This window comes from Portunus trituberculatus, chromosome 49 (assembly GCF_017591435.1).
Source record: "Portunus trituberculatus isolate SZX2019 chromosome 49, ASM1759143v1, whole genome shotgun sequence".
In the NCBI taxonomy this organism is placed as follows: domain Eukaryota; kingdom Metazoa; phylum Arthropoda; class Malacostraca; order Decapoda; family Portunidae; genus Portunus; species Portunus trituberculatus.
This window is the reverse complement of record NC_059303.1, coordinates 12,781,804-12,806,693: the sequence shown is the minus strand read 5'-3', so window position 1 is coordinate 12,806,693 and position 24,890 is coordinate 12,781,804. Positions and strand designations below refer to the sequence as shown.

At 44.6% G+C, this 24,890-nt stretch overlaps 2 protein-coding genes across 2 annotated transcripts in view; both read right to left on the bottom strand.

Annotated features, from left to right (window-relative positions):
• The window catches only part of LOC123499121 (fringe glycosyltransferase-like), a 28,067-nt gene extending 27,299 nt beyond the window's left edge, over positions 1–768 (bottom strand). The window contains exon 1 of the mRNA XM_045246757.1: positions 171–768. Coding sequence (XP_045102692.1) covers positions 171–647 — 477 coding nt within the window. The 5' untranslated portion in view covers positions 648–768. The remainder of the gene's footprint in view (positions 1–170) is intronic.
• A 1,314-nt stretch (positions 769–2,082) lies between these two features.
• Positions 2,083–24,744, bottom strand: LOC123499116 (kinetochore-associated protein 1-like). Its single transcript, XM_045246741.1, has 30 exons — positions 24,642–24,744; positions 23,511–23,633; positions 22,893–23,128; positions 22,527–22,640; positions 22,044–22,167; positions 21,044–21,210; positions 20,715–20,917; positions 20,209–20,374; positions 19,557–19,739; positions 19,071–19,218; positions 18,709–18,870; positions 18,100–18,320; positions 17,314–17,417; positions 16,752–16,903; positions 16,339–16,581; positions 15,787–15,993; positions 15,444–15,577; positions 14,876–14,996; positions 14,581–14,715; positions 13,990–14,354; positions 12,381–12,604; positions 10,184–12,123; positions 5,272–5,423; positions 4,861–5,043; positions 4,450–4,624; positions 4,018–4,074; positions 3,625–3,751; positions 3,108–3,289; positions 2,681–2,767; positions 2,083–2,395 (listed from the first exon to the last, which is right to left on the bottom strand). The coding sequence occupies exons 2-30, from the start codon at positions 23,631–23,633 to the stop codon at positions 2,381–2,383; spliced, it is 6,450 nt and encodes a 2,149-aa protein (XP_045102676.1). The 5' UTR covers positions 24,642–24,744; the 3' UTR covers positions 2,083–2,380.
• Between the last annotated feature and the right edge of the window lie 146 nt (positions 24,745–24,890).

The following is a 24,890-nucleotide window of genomic DNA, read 5'->3' as shown; positions in this document are numbered from 1 at the left end:
AGATGACAATTGCATGCAGTCGCGGCAACAATTAAACGTTTGACAGTCGGTGCATTTCATTGTGAGATTTTAGTACAGTACACCACATGTAGGTAATTCACAGAAGTTAACGAGTTAGATTATTAAGTGAATTTCTACGAGCATCAGAGTATGCGCGTAGCAGGACCCACCTGTTGCCGCGCCAGGGTAAACCACGTCTTGAGGATGAGGTCTAGGCGTGTGTGGTGAAATCCTCGGGTCGTCTTGACGGTGATGAAGAGATCATCAAGGCTGGTGGAGGGCTGGGCAGTCGCCGTTGCTACTAAAGTATTTAGAAGACGTCTCTGTTTGGCCTCCTCTTCATTTTCCAGGTCCTCTTCTCTCCTTCCTCCCGAGGGTTCTCCCTCCCGCAGGACAGTGTTGGAGTCGCCCGCCGCGGCAGCCACCTCATAGTCTCTGCCTAGAGACCTTGGGGCGCGCTCTGGCCACGCCTGCACGGGGAGGAACTTGGGCGAGCGGGGCCTTTCCTCTGCCGCGGTAGAATCACGCAGGCTATGAGCTAAATTTTGGAGAACTAACACACACACAGTCAGGCCCACGCAAGCTAAGGCTGCCTGCTGCACCAAATTACGGATCTTGAGCCTCATTGTCTTGTCCTGCGGCCGCATCACATCGGAGCAAGTGGCGACGCAAGGTCCTAGCGGAGTCTACACGATGCTGGCTCACACACCATGGCGCAGGGCTGGCAGCGCACCTTACTCCGACCAGGCTAAGGAGAAACTAAACTCGCTCGTGAGTCGGGACGGGGGTCAGGGAATCGGGGGATTTGTCAGACTCTCTCTCGTCGCTCGCTGGCGACTAATACTTTAGTTGTCACTTAATATTTTTACCTGATTTTATCTCCCATGTATTTCATCCTCTCATGCAGCTATTATTTGATCTGTTTTTAGGTGAGATTAAGACCAGACCCTTCAAAATTAACTGAGCCTGGCAGTCAACACGCCAAGGGACTAAGCAATAAGGATGGAAGGAAGGCTGGCCGCCGAGCGCTGTTGGCAACATTGCCATTGGCCGTCACAGCGGGATGGGCCGCGTGTGGGTCTGGCAACGTAAATCACGGCTGGTCATTACTTTTCATTTTCAAACTTTGCTCACATTTAGAACACAACTTGCTGTCTAACAAGCAATTAGGCTACAAACAGCTTTAGTCAACCGAGGACGCTCCTAACAACATCACTGCATAGCCTACATCAAAAAGTTACTCGGGCTATAACATTATGTGCATATTAGTCACGGCAGATGCGAAACAAGCTTTTGACTGTTTGGCATACAGGATTGAAGCACAGCATTTTAAATGATTTTCACCTGCCCCTCATTATCTAAAAGCTTCTTTGCAGTTTCCCCACAAACATGAACATGCGAGTGTGACAAACACTCGCACTCAAAATACTTCACACCATTAGCAGATATTCTATAGAGATCAACTTCACCCACGCTGTATAACGTGGTTCCTAAACATTATTTTCCTGTCATTTCCCCTTTCATCCATTTCAACCATCCAAATTACCCGCCCCCACGCCCACTCCTTCCGAGTTTGTTTAGGTGAATCTGAATCTGATACGACGTCGCCCATCTACAACAGGCACTTTCTCTCTCAGACATGAGAAAATCTATCTGAGATTCTATTATTGCTCGTAGCCAGTGTAATTCTTACCCCTTTTTCCTCTGGTTTGGGAAATGCAGCTGTATAACACGTAGGTATGTACACAAACACACGTGGATCTCTGAGGCCACACAGCCAGCAGGATCCCTCATATACTGTAGCTCCTGTACAGTAACCTACACAGATGACCTCTTTTCGTTCGTGTTTGTATGTATAATTAAGTATATTGTAAATACATTGGCCGTCTTCACAAACCAGCTCCAGGTCCATGCCAGATTGTCAGCCACCAGCCAGAGGGAGCTTCCCGCTGTGAAGCAACTTGTTAATTCTCAGTGTGTAGTGCACTTACTCATTTTAACACCAGAAAAACTGTGGACAGAGCCAAAGTTACTCTCAGCCACACACAAAAATACATACATAAAGGTCAACAAAACTTTGAATTTGCAGTAAAAAAACAACAACTTTACTTGAAATTGTCCCACGCCTTTATGAAACACAGCTGCCACATCTTTATTCTTTTAAAACATGCAGTTGTGCTTTTTCACAATGTCAATAAAAGTTTTTATCTTCCAATAATTACTGACAAAATATGAGTACTATAAATATTTACAGTGTTAGTAATGTAAAAATTCCATAACCAGACAGAGAAACAAGACAATAACTAATGTAAAGGAGAAGCATTCCTACAATTCAAGAGGCTATACAGTAGACGTCTGGCAGGTGAGAAGGTGAGAAGAATCACTCCAGCAGCTCCTGTTGAGTCAGAGAAGCAAGGCATTAGTCAGAGAAATAAAAAAAAAAAAAAAAAAAAAAAAAAAAAGACACTGACAAACATGAGGTATAAATTATAAACACAACATATTGTGGGGCAGTCCCGTGAGGAGAAAACACTTTTCTACAGGAAGACTCATACAGTTAACAAATTGTCATGAAAGTTCAATGAATATAGTTTGGAAAGATATCTAAATGCCCACTCATTTATGTTGCCTCCTCACTGCCTCTTGCCAACAGTGAAGACTAGATGTGTATAGAGCTCACCTGAACACGCTTGGGGAAGGCAAACTGAGGCTTCAACTTGAGATATGCATTCTTCAGCGTGTTGTAGTCAGCTGCCTCAACCATGCTCTGTAACAAAGCATTTCAGAGGGATACTATTCTGCCTTCGAATTAAGGGCACTGCAACAGTACTTCTTTTATAAAGGTAAGAGCTGAATAGATATTCTGCCTTCAAACCTGTGGCAATGCAGCAGTACTTCTATTATAAAGGTATGAGCTAAAATGGTAAGATCACAATTCTTCCCATTCTTGTCTTTGTCTCCTCATCATTAGTAATTGTTGCCTGGCACTAAAGGGCAGAGCAACCATCCCTCACAGGAGAAAAGATTATTGCCCACTTTTCTAAGGGGAAGACCACATGTAAAACATTTTAACTGACTTTCCAAGGAACATGCTAAAAGCCACTTACCTGTAGGTCATGATTGGTGTCTAGATCAGCAGCAGCAATAGCCAGGGCAAGCAGTGGCAAGTTCAGATCCACACAGTGTTGCAGGAGGGGTGCTGTGGGCACCACCACAGGGCAGTGTCGCAGCAGCAGGTCTACACCGTGCACGCAGCTGGCTAAGCTGGTCTCACTTAGGGGAGCTATGGCTGCAATAAGGCACCATTTGATTTACAATAATAGAAAACCAAAATTTCCACATTCTCTCTGACTGTGCCACTCATTCCCCACTGGTGTCTCATCTGTTGCCTAATGTCCCTTCTAATGGCAGCATGCATGTGTCCTACAACAACAAATCATTTCAGTGCTCCATGATGTACCTTTCCTCATGAGAATAGCTTAAAACATTGTGCTTCAATAAAATTTGCTGATCCTTAAGAAAAAGATCTTATTGTTTTAGGAAATCACATCAAGCACCTTCCCAAATAACTGCTAGGTTTTCCTGTGATAATGCAATGTGACTCAATGTGCAGCACATACACACCCTTAGTGAAGGGATGTGCAATGAGCGTGGTCCAGGCGGTGGTGAGGGCCGGCACTGCCAACAGGTGTGGCATACTCTTCAGCTGTACCAACACTCTCTCCATCACAGACACCTCCAGCTGCTCAGTCTGAACACAAAAACATGCCATTAATCACATCACTTACATTCAATATGCCAATAAACCTGACAAACATAACTATGGACCACTTTCTTTTGATCAGGCTTAAAAAGGAGAGTTATTAAAGCTAGCAAGGCTGTGGTGGGTATTTGTTACTCCTTCCCTCTCCCAGTCACCGTGGGAAAAGCCTCTTATCAGGAAAATGACTCTTTAATTTCCTAACACCAACAAAACCTGAGACAAACCACAAGTGTGTGGGTTGTCAGTCGCCTCACCTTGACGAAGCGTGTGAGCTGCATGAGCAGGGCGCCCCACAGAGAAGCCGCCGTCACCTGCAGGAGACACTCACTGCTTGGTATTGGGATGGAACTTGTACTTTGAAAATTACTAAAAATTGATGACAATAAATTTATAAAAATGTATATTAATACTAGCATTATGATGCAAAAGTGCAGACAGTGATCTTTGAGTCAGGAGTTTGGAAAAGATGGTTAAATTCTTCAAGCTCTTCTATAATAGCCAACCTCTCCTTACTAAAACAATAATGACACGGCCAAGGTGTCACAACAATTCATATGCAAAAAACAAGTCTCACAATTCAGTACCAAATGGATTCTTTTCTGTAAAGCACAACCAGCTAAATACAACTAAGTGAATACACACTCACACTCACACTCACACACACACACACACACACACACACACACCTTGAAGTCATGACAGATGTCTGTAATGAGGCACAGAGCTTTGGGGTTATGTCGCTGTGTGCGCCACAGTCCCTCCACCAAGGCATTTTTGTCCATGCCATCGAACTGCTGCACAGTGCTGGTGTGCCCCAAGGCTTCCAGACGAGTCACATATTTCATTGACTTCAGGAGATTCCTGCATGGGAAGAGCAGTAATGGTGCATTTAATTGGATCATAATGTTATCAAGATGGCAGAACAAGAAAGAGAAAAAATAAATATAGTTACAACACAAGAAAAGTATAAGGTTAAGTCAGATCTATTAAAAGAAAGACTTTATGAATTAGCAATTTGTGAAAGTAAAGAGTATAAAATGTGACAAGCAAGCCAGAGAATGAGATGCCCAGTGCCAGGCCAGGTCACTGCTCCTCACCTCAGCTCACTCATGCCATGTGGGTACTTTTTCTGGATGGTGGCCTCATCAGCAATGGCCAGGAGGCAGCGCAGGGCACGCAGACGATGGGAAGCAGGGACGCTGGTGTCTTCAGATAGTGCTCGTTTGAGGAGGTAACTCACAGCCTCCTCTTGGGGGCAACACTTCAGCAGGTAGATGACCCTGTGGAGTCAATAACAGCATTCAGCACATTGGTATGAATGGAAGACAGAGGTACTTGTTTAGGCTGGTTAATTCAGACCTATTCCAAAAAGAATTCCCGATGTGGTGTAAGGATGGAACTCAATGGTAATTCAAGGATATCCTGCATCAAAGGTGTATGGGAACCAGTAACACACTTCTCTGAAGCTAAAAAAAAAAAAAAAAAAAAAAAAAAAGTCCAAACCCAACCTGGAGATTGAAGTGTCATCTTGTGTGTTCTCAGTTGCCTGTGTGGGGTCCAGTGAGATCTTGAAGTTGGTGACGGTGTCATCCAGTCCTGCTCCCATGGTGTCCTCAGGAGCCGGCAGCCACTGCTCCAGGAGGTCAAGCAGGATAGCCACCTGGGAACCAAAGCCGTGAGTGTGTGTGCGAGTGAGTGAGCGAATGAGTTGCTGTGACATGAAAATCGAGAAGAAATTAAATACGTAAGAAAGAAGATAACAAGAATGAAGAGATGAAGATGGAAGTAAGGAGAAGAATAAATGAAAACGAAGATGAGAAACATGAAAGCAGGTACCAAGATTATAAGATGCTATCACTAATCTGAGAGGTAAGAGAAGCTGTGACCACCGAGAACAGCAAGAGATGAGGAGGCATGACAAGACAAACAGAACCAGAGATGAACAGTAGATTGAAAGAAGCTTCTAGAACCTTCTCCCCATCTCTGGTGACATCAGAGGTTGCCAGAAACAAATGATATGGACGAGGCAGATAGTGACAAGCTAAGGGGAAGATCTTGTTCTTGACATAAGATGATATTACTGAAGATATTGGAAATAAACTTTGTATAACCAGAAGTTGTTGGGGGGGATGAGAAGTCAAGTAATGCGTGTATATTATGAGGTGTAAGAGACAGAGAGAAGAGAGAGAAGCCAAGAGAGCCAAGAGGGCAAGAGACAACAGTGAGACGGAGCTGTCAGACCAAAGAAGGGCCAAAATGGACGCACTGCCTATCTCAAGACCAGTAAGTGTAGCCAGACAGTTGTAATGCAGTCAGAGAAAATGTTGGTGTCATATTTGGATAGAGGGAAACTGGTTATGTGTAGGATGTGTAGAGTGGTGTTTTTATTAGAAGGTTAAATTGTAGGGTGTGTATAGGATTTTTTTTTTTTTTTTTTACATTACAAGGGCACTGGCCAAGGGCAAACAAAGTGTTGGAAAAAAAAAATCCCGCTGGTTGCCAGGCCCTGTTAAGAGGAAAGTAGAAAGAGAAAAACAAAAAATCTAAAAGGAGGGTCCAGTTAACGTAAGAGGTGTCTTGACACTCCTCTTTTGAAAGAGTTTAAGTCATAGGCAGGTGGAAATACAGACACAGGTAGAGAGTTCCAGAGTTTACCAGTGTAGGGAATGAAGGAGTGAAGATACTGGTTAACTCTTGCATTAGGAAGATGGACAGAATAGGGATGAGAAGAAGTAGAGAGTCTTGTGCAGCGAGGCCGCAGGAGGGGGAAGGCATGCAGTTAGCAAGTTCAGAAGAGCAGACAGCATGAAAACAGCGGTAGAAGACAGATAAAGATGCAACATTGCGGCGGTGACTTAAAGAATCAAGACAGTCAGTTAGAGGAGAAGAGTTGATAAGACGAAAAGCTTTAGATTCCACCTTGTTTAGTAAAGCTGTGTGTGGATCCCCCAGACATGAGAGCCATACTCCATACACGGGCGGATAAGGCCCTTGTACAGAGCAAGCAGCTGGGAGGAGAGAAAAATGGACGAAGACGCCATAGGACACCTAACTTCTTGGAAGCTGATTTAGCAAGAGTAGAGATGTGAAATTTCCAGTTTAGATTTTTAGTGAAGGATAGACCGAGTGTGTTTAATGTAGAGGAGAGGGAAGTTGAGTGTTATTGAAGAAGAGAGGATAGTTGTCTGGAAGGTTATGTCGAGTAGATAGTTGTAGAAATTGAGTTTTGAGGCATTGAACAAAACCAGGTTTTCTCTGCCCCAATCAGAAACAAGTGAAAGATCAGAAGTTAGGCGTCCTATAGCATCTCGCCTTGAGTCATTTAATTGTTGTTGGGTTGGGCGTCTGTTGAACGCTGTTGAATAATGCAGGGTGGTATCATCAGCATAGGAGTGGATAGGGCATTGAGTCAGATTTAGGAGATCATTGATGAATAATAGAAAGAGAGTGGGTGATAGGACAGAACCCTGTGGAACACCACTGTTGATAGTTTTAGGGAAGAACAGTGACCGTCTACTACAGCAGCAATAGAACGATCGGAAAGGAAACTGGAGATGAAGGTACAGAGAGAAGGATAGAATCCGTAGGAGGGTAGTTTAGAAATTAAAGATTTGTGCCAGACTCTATCGAAGGCTTTCGATATGTCAAGGCCGACAGCAAAGGTTTCACCGAAGTCCCTAAAGAGGATGACCAAGATTCAGTTAGGAAAGTAAGAAGATCACCAGTAGATCTGCCTTTACGGAAACCATACTGGCAATCAGAGAGAAGGTTGTGAGCTGATAGATGCCTCATTATCTTCCTATTAAGGATAGACTCAAAGGCTTTAGAAAGGCAGGAAATCAAAGCTATAGGGCGGTAGTTAGAAGGATTGGAGTGGTCACCTTTTTTAGGGACAGGTTGAATGTGAGCAAACTTCCAGCAAGAAGGATAAATAGAAGTAGAGAGACACAGATGAAAGAGTTTGACCAGGCAGTGAGCGAGTTCGGAAGCACAGTTTTTGAGAACAACAGGAGGGACTCCATCCGGACCGTAAGCCTTCCGAGAATCAAGGCCAGAGAGGGCCAGGAAAACGTCTTTATAAAGAATTTTAATTTTAGGGATGAAGTAGTCAGAGGGTGGAGGAGTAGGAGGAATATGCCCAGAATCATCCAAAGTTGAGTTGGTAGCAAAGGTTTGAGCGAAGAGTTCAGCTTTAGAAAAGAAGAGACAGCTGTAGAGCCATCTGGATGAAGTAAAGGAGGGAAAGACGAAGAAGTAAAGTTGTTAGAGATATTATTGGCTAGATGCCAGAAATCTCGAGAGGAGTTAGAATTGGAAAGACTTTGACATTTTCTATTGATGAAAGAGTTTTAGTAAGTTGGAGAATAGATTTGGCATGATTACGGGCAGAAATATATAGGGCATGAGTTTCAGCAGTTGGATGGCTACGGAACCGTTTGTGAGCCGCCTCTCTATCATTGACAGCACGAGAACAAGCAGAGTTAAACCAAGGCTTTTTAGCTTTAGGGTTAGAGAAAGTATGAGGAATGTATAGCTCCATGCCAGAGATAATCACCTCTGTTATGCGCTCGGCACAAAGAGAAGGATCTCTGACATGAAAACAATAATCATCCCAAGGAAATCAGAATAGTACTGCCTTAGTTCCTCCCACTTAGCAGAGTTAAAATGCCAGAAGCACCTCCGCTTAGGCGGGTCCTGAGGCTGCACTGGAGTGATAGAACTGGTAACGGAAATTAGATTGTGGTCGGAGGAGCCCAACGGAGAGGAAAGTTTAACAGAGTAAGCAGAAGGGTTGGAGGTTAGGAAAAGATCAAGAATGTTGGGCGTGTCTCCAAGGCGGTCAGGAATACGGGTAGGGAACTTCACTAGCTGCTCTAGGTCATGAAGGATAGCAAAGTTGAAGGTTTGTTCACCAGGTTGGTCAGTGAAAGAAGATGAAAGCCAAAGCTGGTGGTGAACATTGAAATCCCTAAAATGGAGATCTCAGCAAAAGGAAAGTGAGATAAGATGTGCTCCACCTTGGAAGTCAAATAGTCAAAGAATTTTACATAGTCAGAGGAATTAGGTGAGAGGTATACAGCACAGATGAATTTAGTTAGAGAGTGACATTGAAGTCTTAGCCAGATGGTAGAAAATTCTGAAGATTCAAGATTGTGGGCACGAGAGCAAGTGGTGTCGTTACGCACGTATGCGCAACATCCAGCTTTGGATTGAAAATGAGGATAGAGCAAGTAGGAGGGAACAGAAAAGGGGCTGCTGTCAGTAGTCACAGACAACTGTGTTTCAGTTAGGAAGAGAAGATGAGGTTTAGTAGAGGAGAGGTGGTGTTCCACAGATTGAAAATTAGAACGAAGGCCACGAATGTTGCAGAAATTGATAGTGAAAGTATTAGATGAAGTGTCAAGACACCCAAGGTCGACAGCAGAGGGCAGTCCGACCTGGGGACATTTATGGTCCCCTCCCCAGAGGGGGACTCCGAGGCAGGGCGTGGTGAAGCCATTATTAAATTTTGATTTGAAGAGAGTGTAAAAGTGTAAGGTGTTGTAGTGTAGTGTAGGAAGTAGTAGAAGTTGTCTTTAGAGGGCAGGCTGCAGCTGCTCAATTGTATAAATGAGACCACAAAGGGAACCGGGAAGAGAGGACACGGGGAATCACTCAGTCTGCAGCACTGCCTACATCCCCGTAAGTACCTCTCCTTGTGTGATTTGAGTTGAAGAACGTGAATACTGTGAAGTAATCGGGACCATTTGAAGAAGTTTGAGTAAAGAGAGAGTTGTTATTATCAATAAAGTTATTATGTGTGTGTAATGAATTTGAGTTCAAGATATAATGTGACAGAATCTGAGGTATTTCAAGGTGGACTTTGAGTGAAGAGAGTGATGAAATTTTCGTGGTTTTCGTTGTTGTTGTAGGGTCGGAAGGTGTAAATGTCTGTAAATAATATAATTAAGTAAAGTTTATAAAAAACTCAAATGTGTTCCCTTGATCCCACACAAGTAGTCTTCAAGATCTAGAGACACAACAAAATTGTGCAACTTGCAGACATGACAGAGTGAGTGAGCAAGAACTGAGTTATGGTGAGGCAAATGTGGGCTAGGAATGTTATGGTGAGGCCAGTAGAAGGGAAGAAAGTTAAGGTGAAGACAGTGTGAGTGGACTGCTGATGATATTAGTATGAAGCTGTGAAAATAAGTACAAAACACTGACAAAAATTATTTCCATGACAAAATGTGAAGATAATGACAAGCTATGGTTGTGTAATAGCAAGACAAAGTATGTAGCTATTTGAAGAAGTGACCACCTACAATAATCAACAATGCTCTTCTACTATTCATCCACTCTATCATCCTCATACCTTGTCTTCCTAAAAAATTCAAGTCTATCCATATCAGCCAGTTTCCATTACAAAAAGAGACTTGCCTTCTTCAGTTCGGAAACACTGCAAATTTCTGAGACACAAGCATTAATGTCAGGTTTGCTGTGCGTGCAGAGGGTGGAGAGGGAGGTGAGGGCAGGGTGGTGGTACAGAGCAGTGATCAGCTGGGAGGGAGTGCGGGTGAGAGCCAAGTACTGGGCCTCAGCCAGTCCGTGTTTGTGCAGGGCGTGCTCACAGGCCAGTTGCTGGTACCACTTCTCCATCTTGGCGTGGGCACTGCTGGCCTTGGGGTCTGCAGTGTCTTCCTTCCATTGTTGCACTAAGGAGCAGCTCTTCTTGATGGCCTCCACCTTGTCAGCCCCTGGAGGAAGCCGGTTCACCATCCAGGTGCAGCAGGCCGCAGCCAGCTGGTAGTCCTGCATCCTGGCAATAACCAGGCTAACCTGTGATAGCAGGCCACTGTAGGAGCTGCACAGCCTCCACTTTGGTGTTGCTGTGGAAGATGCTGTCTTGGAGGAGCTGCCAAGCCTTTGTCTTGGGGTGGCCTCCAGCTCCATCGTCTTGGACACAGTGTTGTGAACGGCTGAGAAACACATGTGGTTAGTATTGAGCTTCAGGATGTGTGATGCCTGAAGCCAGATGTCAAGTGTTGAAATGTTGAGTTCTGCCTCCACTGTTTTAGTAAAATTTGAGCTATTAATGTAGACTTCATGGAAGGGAAGTCGATATTTAGCAATCTCTGGCTCTGCCTGGCTCTGTGGGTGATTGGCTATCCACTCGTCCACCTCGGCATTGCTTGGCAGGGCTTGGCGTGGGTACACCTTCAGGAAGCTAATCACATCCAGTCCTCGTCTGTGAAGCTCCTTGTCATCTGAGAATTCCTGGAGGGCAACAAGCTGCTGCAGCACTAACTCAATTAGCTCATAGTTGTAAGGGCTGAGCTGCTCCACCTCTGATGAAAGCATATCAAAGAGCAGATCCTTACTTTTCACTTCAGCAATGATGACCTTGCACTTGGATAGGATAGCACGTGGAGGCTCCACCTGCACCACCTCACCTGGTGCAGGCTTCTTGTCTGGCACCACGGGAGACCAAGAGTGGAGTGTTGTCTGCAGGTAGCATAGCAGTGATTCTGTCATGTCTATCCCAAATTCTTCACAGTACTCATGGAGGAGAGGGAATGTGCAGGATGGCTGAGAGACTAGATCACTAACAACTGCCTTAAGAGCCAATGTATCACCTCTAAAAGCTTCCTTGAATGAAACATTCATGTCAGACAGTCTTTTACCCCACTGGGCTCTTTTCACCAATACCTCGAACTGCTCCTTCACATCTCTGAGCTCAAGCAAACTGCTATAGTCCTTCCCTGTTGCTCCAATATGCATCAACTTGATGTAGTCAAACCCATATCTTTTGATCAGTTCATTAAGCACTTTAAGACTCTCCCTCTTTGGAAGGAGCAACAGCAAACCAATGGCTAGAGTGGTGTCTGGCTTGGGTGTTCCAATGACTTTCAGAAGGATGGTAAACACCTGCTTCCAGTCCGGTATAAATCCTGCAGAAGATGACTCAGAGTTCTGCTGCACCATCTTAAGGCACAGCTGGAGGGCAAGCAGATCCTGGCCACGCTCACGCAGGTGACTCACAAGGAACTGCAAGCTGCTTACGAAGTCTGCATTTGTTCCCAGGTTGGCCATTGCCCCTGGGCTACTCTGGTAAGGTAGCAAGTTAGTGTTCTGGGTAGGAGTATGAGAGATGAGGCAGCTCTTCAAGGCACAAGTGATAACTGGCAATACTAGCAGGTCTTCAATGGGGATGTTGGGATCACAGAACAGAGGACTAAGCCTCCAGGTGGTCTTTGGGTCACTCAAGGTGTTGGAGTCATTGGTGCCATTGGTGTACACTCCCTCCACATGGCACTGTGAGTACAGCATCTGGCTCACCTGACACCAGCTCCCCAGCTCCAGCAACGAGTGCAGCAAATCTGTCAATATCAAAATAAGTTACTTGGATAAATACTACAATAATTAATTTGTTAATACACTTATTCCAGACTGTGATCTCCCTAAAGGGAGAGAGGCCTGACAAGGTTATATCAATGCAGGAAAAATGTCATAGTGACAACAGGCAATAAAGTAACTATGAGGCCATGTAAAGGGACAAACAAAAGGTTTGAGGACAGACTTTCAGGTTACCATGGGAGTAGCTACAATGTTTTGCTCTAACACCAGCCACACTCACCTGGAGGTGCATGCAGCTGGGCAGCACTCACAAGCTCATGAACAATGTTGATGAGATTAGCATGGGATTTCATGGTGATATCTCTCTCCTGCGATGATGAGGAACTGAGGAAGGTGGAACACTCAGAGGCAGGTAAAAACTGGCTGAGATGCTCCACCACCAGCCTCACCACCTGGTACACCACACTGCTACAATCTTTGATGCTGGGATCAGCCAACAACTTCCTGCAGGAGGGAACCACTTGCTTAGTACACTCACTGATGGCACTCCACCCACCCTTCTCCCAGCAGCAGCAGCAGCAGTGGCACAGAGAGAGAGAGAGAGAGAGAGAGAGAGAGAGAGAGAGAGAGAGAGAGAGAGAGAGAGAGAGAGAGAGAGAGAGAGAGAGAGAGAGAGAGAGAGAGAGAGAGAGAGAGAGAGAGAGAGAGAGAGAGAGAGAGAGAGAGAGAGAGAGAGAGAGAGAGAGAGAGAGAGAGAGAATCAGAGAGAGAGAAAATTCTCTTGTAATAAACTGACTAGTCTTCTAACATTTCTCTTACAATCTCCATTATAAAAGAATCCTCCCCATAAAACATTTCACTATCAGTGGATTGCTTTTCTGCCAAAAGACTTGGCACAAAACCACACCCACCTGCTCACACATACACACACACACACATATATACTCGTATATATGAAGAATGACTGAAGGAAATGGGACTACCAACCTTACAACATAAAAATGAATAAGGAGACCTAATAACAATATACAAGATAGTCAATGGCATTGAAAAGATAGACAAGGAAGACCTAGTGCTGGTGACAGAAGAAGATAGAAGGACAAGAGGACATGTAAAGAAGATCAGGATGAGGCAGTGTGTGAAAGATATTGGAAAATACAGTTTTCCACACAGAATGGTGGAGAAGTGGAATGCATTGAATAATGAAGTTGTTACAGCACATAATGTGCATAACTTTAAGGAAAAATTGGATAAATGGAGACATGGAGATAGGGCACTATGAGCCCTGCTCAAATCCTGTACAATACAACTAGGTAAACACACACACACACACACCTAGACCTAGATTGGAATATGCAGGAGTTGTGTGGACTCCCCATAAAAAGAAACACATAAGGAAATTGGAGACTACAAAAAATGGCTACAAGAATGGTTCCAGAATTTAAAGGGAAGACATATGAGGAGAGACTAAAAGCTATGGATCTACCAACCCTGGAACAGAGAAAAGGGAGAGGGGATCTGATACAAGTTTATAAATTGATTAACAGAATGGATCATGTGGATAATGAGAAACTAATCCTGAGAGAAGAATATGACATTAGAAGCACAAGATCACATAGTAAGAAACTGAGGAAGGGAAGATGTCTGAGAGATGTTAAAAAATTTTGTTTCCCACAAAGATGTGTTGAGACTTGGAACAGTTTGAGTGAGGAAGTGGTGTCAGCAAAGAGTGTACATAGTTTTAAAGAAAAATTGGACAAGTGTAGATATGGAGACGGGGCCACATGAGCATAAAGCCCAGGCCCTGTAAAACTACAACTAGGTAAATACACACACACATGCGCACACACGCACACACACACACACACACACCCTGGCCATGAACTCACTGGCAGATCTGGATGGCCTCCTTCAGCCTCCCACTCTTGGAGAAGAGTGAAGCCAAGTGTGAGAGAAGATCAGACCTAGCCACCCCAAGCAGGGAGGCCATCCACTGTAAGCGGCTCATGCCTGCCCACACATCTTCCTTCTTCACAGCTGGAGGAGCAGAGGTAGGGGGAGCAGGAGGAGGTACACTGAAGAGGCTCTTTCTCTTCACATTCTTGTCATCACCTGCTTCAAGTACCGACTGTTCTTTTGCATCAAGGTTGGAAATGTTCTCTCTGAACCATGCCGTGACTTGGTTTTGCAGAAGAGTCTTGCATCCTGTCCTGTCTTCCATATCCCGCAGGGTTGGGTACAACTTGTAATGAGTCTAGAACAAAGGTAAACTTTAGTACTATGCAGAAAGAGGTGACATGCAGTTAACCTATCACATAATTCATAAGGTACTGTGTATATAGATGGCTTGGTGAGGTGACAGGCAGTTTACCTAGCACACACTTCATAAGGTAAGTGCATATAGGTGGCTTGGTGAGGTGAAAGGCAGTTTACCTAGTACAAAATTCATTGGGCAAGTGTATGTAGGTGGCTTGGCATACCTGGAGAGCATGAAGTCTAGGGGCAATTGAGAAAACATTCCTGTAGTCTTGAAGGCTATCTGATGGAATCAACTTCTTGAGCACTGCCTCCAGCTCCATCACACCCTTGGTCATCGCCTCATGCTTGTCCTTCATCTGTGCAGTACACATTAGTATCAATCACACCATCACTTTCCAAGCTAAAAATGGTCACAAAAACATTCTGGTGAGGATTCTGTTAGGCCTCCATGTTGAAGTTAAATGTGTTAAATGTCTAATCAAACACTCCTTCCCTGCATTCTTGGCTCTACTTTACCTCCTGTGACAGTGGTCTGTGCAGCAGCATCTGGGTCATGTAGATGAGCAGGTTCTCGCCCACCACTTTCTGGAGACTGTCATTTACTCCCAAGAGTAATTCTTTGGTGCCATCAATATCTCTGGGAAAAGTCAATATGATAAATTCTCAGAGGTGCAGGAAAAGTAATATCTATTGCAAGTGTTTGAATTAGGAGCAAGTTTAGAAAGTTAATTCCTCAATGGATTTCCTACACAAAATTCAACTAAAGAACATGGTGGGTGATTGATGTGTGAGATGTACTCCACAGCACTAGCCTGGGACTATTCAAGGTCCTCCACAGCACTAGCCTGGAACTATTCAAGGTCCTCCACAGCACTAGCCTGGAACTATTCAAGGTCCTCCACAGCACTAACCTGGGACTATTCAAGGTCTTCCACAGCACTAACCTGGGACTATTCAAGGTCCTCCACAGCACTAACCTGGGACTATTCAAGGTGAAGCACATTGAAAGCACAGGGAGGTGAAAGACATCCTCATTCCACACACACATCACTGACAAGGATTCAATAAGCAAACTGTTGAGCACCTTGTGTTAAGCAGGTGGATGGCACGGAAGAAGTAGGCGTCACTCTGACGCAGGCAGCGGTAGCTGTTCACCACACACAGGGCATCCTCCATCACTGTTTCCTTGTCACTTGATACAATGTTACTCAAGATCATCTGCAAACAGTACCACAAATCAGTGGCCGAGTTACATAGAACCTCACATCACATTTACTTCACGAGGCCTGTACTAACACTACACCACTCACAATCCAATGCCCCTTCCCCTCATTACTCTTAAAAGAACATGAACACTAACATTTAAATGATATGTGTCATTACCATTGAAACACATCTTCAACCCACACACACACACATGCACACACCTCTGCAATCATGGGGTCCTCAATCTTCACCATGTGGAGTGAGTATCGGCGCAGCACCAGCTTGAGGCCCACCATGTTCCGTTGGTCCTCCAGCTCACTGGTGAAGGTGGTGTTGAGGGACACCCCCAACTCACAGGCTGCCTGCGTCCCCTCACTCCACGGCACTGGCGCCACACGCACACACTCCAGCAGTACCTCCGCTCGCAGCTGGAGAGGGGAAAGATGGACATTATTTCACATTCATTTGAATTAATTTTTTTTTTTTTTTTTAAACACTATGACCTATAGCACCTATAGGTATACTTGAAGGGCGTGTATTGGAAGCGCTGTTCTGCTTCCACCCGTTAGTGGCACAAGCAATTTCATTTATAGTGGTATCCATATTAGGGCCCATATCACCACCTAAGTGCATCATGGTGACATGCAAGTAACTTAAAACCACTTGACAAATGGCATAATTTCAAGGTGGTACATGGTTTGACACTAATTGGTGAATACTGCAGACATGAGACAACATGCAAAATAGACAAGTCGAGAGAATGCACACAGTACCTGGGTGTCAGACATGACATCAACGATGGCATACAGCTTGTCCTCCCATGGGGCCTCCTGCCAGGCCCACCAGTTCTGGTCGGCACTGGCCAGGGTCTCCAGTATGTAGCGGGAGAGGTGGAGGTCTTGGTCCAGCTGGTGCCGCACAAAGAATCCTCTGAGGAAGCCATCCATCAGGGAAGCCACCTCCTCCCCATACGCCAGGCAGTCCAGCAGAGCAGACACCGCCCCCATCTTGTCATCCTGCACCAGGAAGGACAACAGTGTGGTGACACATTTTATATATGCATTTATGTAACAGGGTGACACTCTGCTCACCCTCCCCTGCACTCGTCTATTTACAAAAGAAGAGGAGGAGGAGGAGTAAGTGTGCTCAATGCTCATGGTACCAAAGGAGTGACACCTGTGCTTACCTGAGTATACTGGTTCAGTTCTATTTTGATCCTAAATTTGGAGGATAGTAACTGAAGGTCCTGCAGAGCATGTGCTGTCTGCTGCAATTGTTGCAGTGCTGCAGATGGGGAGAAGGCAACCTGTCCAGCCAAGGTGTTCTCTGCACTGCCATCTGTGAAGTTTTAGTTCATCACTCACTGTATGTGTGTGTGTGTGTGTGTGTGTGTTTCAGTGGTGGGATGCACAACTGTGCGCTAGTATTGAGACAACCTGGACACATTGCTTTACAACACATGCACAAGTTAAGGATCACTTTTTCTAGAAGCACAATGTAATGGATGTCAGCCAAGGTATACAATATTAGTAAGATAACAAACTACTCTGATACTCTTTGGTTTCACTTTAAGTAATGGAAGTCATATCTATATAATCAGGTTACTTATGCTGCTGATGCTAGTTCACTTGTTTGCTAAGTCGGACACTATCAAAGCTGAATGCACTATCTCATCGTACATAGAAGTAGCCAAGCAAAGGGCAGCAGTCTATTTAGTTGCTAACAAGGACAGAATAAGAGTTCCTCACCTGCCAGAAAGTCAGAGGAGACATTTTCCAGCACACCGATGATGGTGTTGGCAAGATTCAGGCCACAGGTGGGCCATTTAGCCTTCTCCTGCAACTCCAGCTTCCTGCACACACACATCACAAGTTATCAGAGAGAGAGAGAGAGAGAGAGAGAGAGAGAGAGAGAGAGAGAGAGAGAGAGAGAGAGAGAGAGAGAGAGAGAGAGAGAGAGAGAGAGAGAGAGAGAGAGAGAGAGAGAGAGAGAGAGAGAGCATAAATTTTCCTTACTAGTCTATGATGCCTCCAGTCTATGCTTTTGACAGACTGAAATGAAAAGCAAGATGTTAATTTTCACTATATAAAAACTGCCTATACTGTACAACTATTGCCAGAACTCCCCCAGCTTGATGACCTGACCTGACCTTCCCTTGTGCCAAGAACCCCATTCTGAAATGCTTTTGCACTAACTCCAATACTTCATAAAAATTTAAGTTATCCAGGTTAGTAAAAGTATTTCTACGGTTTGAATGAAACAACAATCAGTTTTACATTATTAACAAGAACACTCTTGAGAACAAGGCTAATCATATCTGTGGCCTTGGGAAATAGTAGAGAGAGAGAGAGAGAGAGAGAGAGAGAGAGAGAGAGAGAGAGAGAGAGAGAGAGAGAGAGAGAGAGAGAGAGAGAGAGAGAGAGAGAGAGAGAGAGAGAGAGAGAGAGAGAGAGAGAGAGAGAGAGAGAGAGAGAGAGAGAGAGAGAGAGAGAGAGAGTGTTTCTGAATAGAGCAAAACACTGAGTTGTCCTCACTTGACCCAGTCGTCGGCCCAGATGGCAATCATGTCCAAGGAGGAGCGGCACATCATCACCAAGTCTGTCAGGATGTTGTTAGGCAGCCACTGACACAGGACGGAGGAGGGGATGTTGTGGGGTACTGATGCCAGCACCTGTGCCACTTGCTCCTCGTCCATCAGCTGGCAGAACTCATACTGGTGTCGGTGCCAGAATGTCGACACCACATCCAAATTTCCCTGCAGAAGCCAGCCTTTGTTTATGTATCAGTGGAGTACTAATAAGGGAGAACAGTCTAGAGGAAATGTAAGCTTTGAAATATGGTTGTAGAGTTTTCCTTACTGTACTCAAACAAGAAACCTTTATAAGGGAGGAATGTCTAGAACAAAAGTAAGCTTTCAAAGATAACTATAAAGTTTTCCCTAATCCTATTGTAATGAAACAAGAGCAAAAACACTTTCATCCTTTGTGTGGGAGAAAAGTGTGGAACAGAAGTGAAGTTTCAAACATAGCTATAATGTTTTACCAATTTTAGTGGAACAAGAGTGTGAGGAAAGCAAGCAGCTCCTACACTACACTGTGAAGTGATTATTGGGTGTGTCTGCAGAGGCCCTGGCAAGCTCCCACCTGAGTGAGGTGCTCCAGGCACTCCTCCAGCATGTCAGCGTGGGAGAAGGAGAGCCAGTGCTGAATGTCGGAGGATGGAAAGACTGTCTCAAAGGTGCGGAGGCGGTACGACGTCTCACACACTCTCTGCATCAACTCACTCATCTTGTCGCCTTCTTCTGACTGAAAAACCGTAAGTTTGGGATAAAGCAAGTGAATTGTGATTTATGGTTGCAACATGTCCCTTTCTGTACATACCCTCTACTGTCCATGAACAGAATCACAAGAGCATTTTCTTACCAAGCTCAGCTAAGAAACAAACAGGCAAAGCTCACAAAGAAAAGACATCTGCACCTTAGAAACAGCTTACAGTACTGCTTCACCTGAGTTGCCCGAGCAAGGCGTTCCTTGGCATAGCTGAGGATCCTCTTGGTGGTGGGCAGGTTGGTCATGGGAGCCTCAATGCACATGGTGGTGACAAATGCAGCATCACGGATCTTCTCCAGCGTGGTGAGTAGCTCCTCCATCAGACTGAAAGGCATGTCAAGTGTGAATCGTGCCCCGAGTGTGCAGCCACGGCAGGCGTGACAAATTACCGCTGACACTCCACAGCAACACTGCCTCACCTCTACTCGTACCAATTATCATCTATCCCTCACCAAGTCCCTCCTTTTGTTGCTTTTCATCTAGCATGAGAAAATAAGGGCAGCTGCAAGAAGACCTCAGGCCTACACATGGCAGTCAGTCCCTGCCCGAAACACCCACCTACGTACTTCCACTTGTCTTCTTCATCCATAAATCTGCCTAATATTCTTTTAAGGCTCCTTAATGAGTGTTTCTATAAGCCTGATACTCCTTGGCCTCCTCACCTGCTGCCAGCCTCCATGTCCAGCACAGTGAGGCTGGCTGTGGTGTCCGTGTTCTGCCAGGGGTTCAGCAGGTCACACAAATATTGTGCTCGGGCCCTGTGCACATCCTCTACGTCCAGATGGAAGAGCCCACAGAACTCCTCTGCTTCCTTAAATTTGTGCTTCACCAACAGCTTGGCCAGTCTGGGGCAGAGCAAGGTTTGGGTGACTAAAACTGAACTAGACTCAGTACAACTCTATTCCTTAATTTCTCCAGGTTAAGATAATATTAAAATTAAGGTAAACTTACAGTGCAACTCTATAGCTTCATTTCTGCAAGTTTTATGCTAATTTCATCAGTATCTGATAACTCAAAGAATCAATTTCTCTTTTCCCAAATATGCAGGTTCTTCTAAATATGATTTCATTAGTCTCACAAATAATTTTGTGTGTGTTGCCTGCAGCTTTCACAGTTGTTATCTTTGATCCATGGCTCATACAACAGACCAACATCTTTTGCAGATTCATTTCAAGACCATAGTCTTTTGGTGATGGACATGATTAAGAGTGAAAACACCATCCTAGCTAAACGTTGTTCTGAACAATTGTCAATACAAAACTGTCTTTTAACTGAAAGTCTCGCACACACACACACACACACACACACACATACCTCGCTTCAGGCACACCATCTACAATACTCTTCATCTTGATATTCTTGATGAGTTTTGTATCAGGAGTGACTTCAGGCTCCAAAAACAAGACACACTCGGTCCCCTTCCCCAGCGTCACCAGGGAGCTGCCTTGGGTCACACTAAGCTCATATATTGTACTGAAGCCTACAAGGAGAAAAGGCAATGAAAGTAGAACCAAATATTGAAGGAAAAACTAAAGTAGGTAATGAATACAATACTACCTATAGTTCTAGTGTGTGTGTGTGTGTGTGTGTGTGTGTGTGTGTGTGTGTGTGTGTGTGTGTGTGTGTGTGTGTGTGTGTGTGTGTGTGTGTGTGTGTGTGTGTGTGTGTGTGTGTGTGTGCTCTTGACTGGCCCTCTTCATATTCATGGAGATGCTGGGCTTGTATAAATATAAAATTAATTACAAGAGAAAATCTTTGCCATTGACATGTCAGGTAAAAAGTGCATCAGGTTACCACAACACAAACCCGTCAGGACTCACCTGGGAAGGACACAATCCTCATCAGGCAGCTTCCTGAGTCCGGGTCCTTCAGGAGAAAGAAGAACTGTGCCTGGTCTTCTACCTCCTGCAGCAGCTTCACATCAAGGATAGGCAGCCCACCAGCATCCTCTTCACACAGAGTGAGGCCCGTCACACTGCACACCACCGCTACAGTCCCTTCCTTGCTCAGCACCACCAGGTACCTGACACACACACACACACACACACAGGACACCAATTACAACACTGACATCACAGACTTACTCAATCTTACAAAACTACAAAAAATAAATACTACACACATAAACAAGTCAGTGTGTGGGTCTGACCTGGCGTTCAGTACAGGTGTGATACAGCGGCAGGCTGAATATTGGGAGAGGGTCCAGGTAAGGGGCCGCTTTGGGTCCTGCAGGCTGGAAGGACTCCACAGGACGAGGCCATCCTCACTGGCGCAGTACAGCCACAGCTTGCCATCACCACTCTCCACAGACGACACCTGTGTGCACCAAACTCAGCAGTGCCACCACCCCTAATGCCACACCCAAGACACTCTCCACAGTGCTGCAGCCCTAATGCCACATCCAAGGCACTCACGACAGTGCTGCACCCCTAATGCCATACCCAAGACACTCTCCACAGTGCTGCAGCCCTAATGCCACACCCAAGGCACTCACCACAGTGCTGCCCCCTTAATGCCACACCCAAAGCACTCACCACAGTGCTGCACCCCTAATGCCACACCCAAGGCACTCACCACTCACCACTCACCACAGTGCTGCACCCCTAATGCCACACCCAAGGCACTCACCACAGTGCTGCAGCCCTAATGCCACACCCAAGGCACTCACCACTCACCACAGTGCTGCAGCCCTAATGCCACACCCAAGGCACTCACCACTCACCACAGTGCTGCACCCCTAATGCCATACCCAAGGCACTCACCAGTCACCACAGTGCTGCACCCCTAAAGCCACAACTGAGGCACTCACCACAGTGGTAGCAACACTAAAGCCACACCTGAAACACCCACTACCTAACACACCTATTTACTGTCACAACTCAAGAAAGCTCAAGGATTCTTGATCACCTCTAAATTGAAAGCTTTGTTTTTTAAATGTAACCTTCACAAAACAGAGCATGAATTATCTCTCTCTCTTTCTCTCTTTATATATATATATATATATATATATATATATATATATATATATATATATATATATATATATATATATATATATATATATATATATATATATATATATATGGACTGTGTGGTCAGTGGAAATAGAAAGATACTCTGCAGTGTTATTAGACAAGAGTCCAAAGTACCTCAGCATCGTGGAGATCAAAGCTCTGCTCTGTCAAGGTGATGCCTGCTGCCACAGTCTTAAGAGTGTCTTCACTCCTCAGTCTCAGGCCTTCACTCAGAGCAACATTGTCTATATTATTCAGGCTGAAAGAGACAGGGCACCCTGATCAGCATCTCCACTCACATCTCTTGGTGATCACTCATCACACACTAGTAGTATGTTGTCCCATGTCACACATAATTTGCAACATGCAGACATCACTTTTATGAGAGATGCCCCTCATCAAACATCACTTTTAATCAAATGAAAAAAAAAAAAAAAATAAATAAATAAATAAATAAATAAATAAAAAAAAAAAACTAAAAAAAAATAAATAAAATAAAATAAATAAATAAATAAAAGTATAAAAAAATATGGCATATATACTCAATCCTGTCTTTCTCTTTCATGTCTCATACAAACTCTCCATGCCTTGAAAACTAAGAGCAATAAATATTGTTACCTGAAGATCTGGCCACAGGAGGTAGCAAGAGACACTGTGAGGCTGCCATCACTCATCTGAAAGCAGTGTCCTCCAACAAACACTTTTCCTTTCTTCTTTTTAATGGGAAGATGCCTGCAAGCAACAGAGAGGAGTGTAAAGACAGATAAGCACTGTAATAACAGGGAAGGTGGTGATTTAATTGTTAGGTATGTTACAGGAGGGAGATTGGGTAATGGAAAAAGATTACTTAGAAAACTCAATTAATCCTACATGCAGACAGCTCTTTGTACAACCAGCCACAACAAAGACACAATTCCCGTGTGATTCAACAATCCTCCAAACTGACCGGTGATGACCACGCTGGAGTGTGGAGAATTAAGTTACCTTGTGATGAGCAGTTTGTGCGAGGCCACATGGATGTAATGGATTCTGCCGGCAACATCTCCCACCATCAGGAACTCCCCTTGTGGTGCCCACAACACCAGGCTCACTGCTTCCTCCAGGGTGAGATGGAGCACCAAGGAGGAGTAGTTCTCCTCTAACACAAACAGCATCTGGTCCAAGGCCACTGCCACCTGGCCCCATCCTGAACTGGCACTCACCAGAGGCAGGCCCTCTACCTGCCACACAATAGTTAGCATAAGTTTCATGGCCCACAATTAAATGAAATTTTTTTCTTAAATTATTCCATGTTACATTTTCATTATAAAATTCCTGTCTTGTAAACTGCTACCACTGGCATGCACAAGAAAGGACAATATAGTGGCAGCATTCTTCCAACCCAGCTGTCAAATGTACTGCCTACCAGGCCACCATTCACTCTGAAGGGAAGCTGGCATGGGAAGACATCAGAGTCCAGGTAGAATTCCTTCTCACAGGACCATGGGTAGAAAGTTCCCTGTCCCTCTGTGCTATTGTTATATCCAGACAGCTGCCATCTGTCCATTACATTAAAAAGGAAGATGAACAAAAGAGTAAGGCATTCCAAGGAGTGTGCCTCACCTGCTCACTGGGATGGAAATAGGTAAGCTTGACCACTTCATACAGGGAGGTGAGACTACCCAGGTCCTTTGCCTGCCGAGTTTCCTCATCGCACTCAGCATCAAGCACCTCCCAGGCTACCATCTGGTGAAAAAAAAGAAAAGAGATAATCTTTATGTTGATGCACCAGACTCTCTTGCATCCTTCAACCAGAATAAGATGATAACAAAACGTTGGCTATTCAATGATGCAATATAGACAGCAAAAAAGACAGAAAGGAAATTACAATTCTCAAAAGAACATAACAAGATACAATTTTAGATTTCACTTAAAGATATGGACAGAGGAAGCAGAAACAATATAGTATGTAGCTACTCTGGAAATTCTGCTCTAAAGGTTTACTTTCCGTATTGAGGAGAAGTGACCACAAACATCTGCATTACAGTGAGTTTTGTCATTTTTGTTGTTATGACCACAAATTTTGTCAACATTACAACATACAGACAAATCAGATAAATGAGGGAAATGACCATTCAGAAACTTCCATACCAAGATCACGTCAAGTGAGAGCAAAGGCCCTAGGCCGAGGAGGGATGACCTGTCCTAGCTCTTCCTTCCATCACTGGATGGTGGCAAGGTAGGGGAGGAACAACGCTTAACTAACCCTACAGAAGAGATTGAGAAACCCTGCAAAGACCCTGAGAATCACTGAGAAACCCTGAAAATCTACACCTGACATCCACCACATCCCACACACTCGGTGACAAAAAATCTCAGAGGAAAACACATCAAGCTAATCTCTATTAAGGTAACATTATAACATTTCATTGCTCGCTGGCCTGGTTGGAGTATCTGCCCGACATTTGTAGAGCAACCCTACTGTTCTTTATTTTCGGCTGCAAAACTCCATCATGTATGATAATCCACTATGAAGTCATTGGAAGGCTCTAAGTTACTAGACACCTATTCCAATCACCTCTGTAAGTGACTGGTACTCTTCTGTCATGACCTCACCTAAAAAGGCGGGAACACGCAGGTACACAAATATTACCAGGGCAATTTTTTGCCAAATGAACCTTTCTGCTCTCAATTTTACACTTGCTAAGGATGCCACCAGCCTTACTCTGCTGGAACACACACACTCTGGCTTACCTTAACGAGATTAGAGGTTCACTAACACTAAAACAGTTCCCTGCAGCCGCGCCTCAAACATTAAACCACTTTTGTTTGCACCGCCCGTCGTCTGTTCGGTTCGGCATGGCCATGATATGAATATGAATACATCTCTGACACCGTCAATTTCGTACTTCTCAAGCTTTGCTGTCTTAAATTTTCATACAATTTAAACGGAAAAGTTTTTTTTTATTTATGGATCTTTTTCTTTTCCAATTACTTATCTAT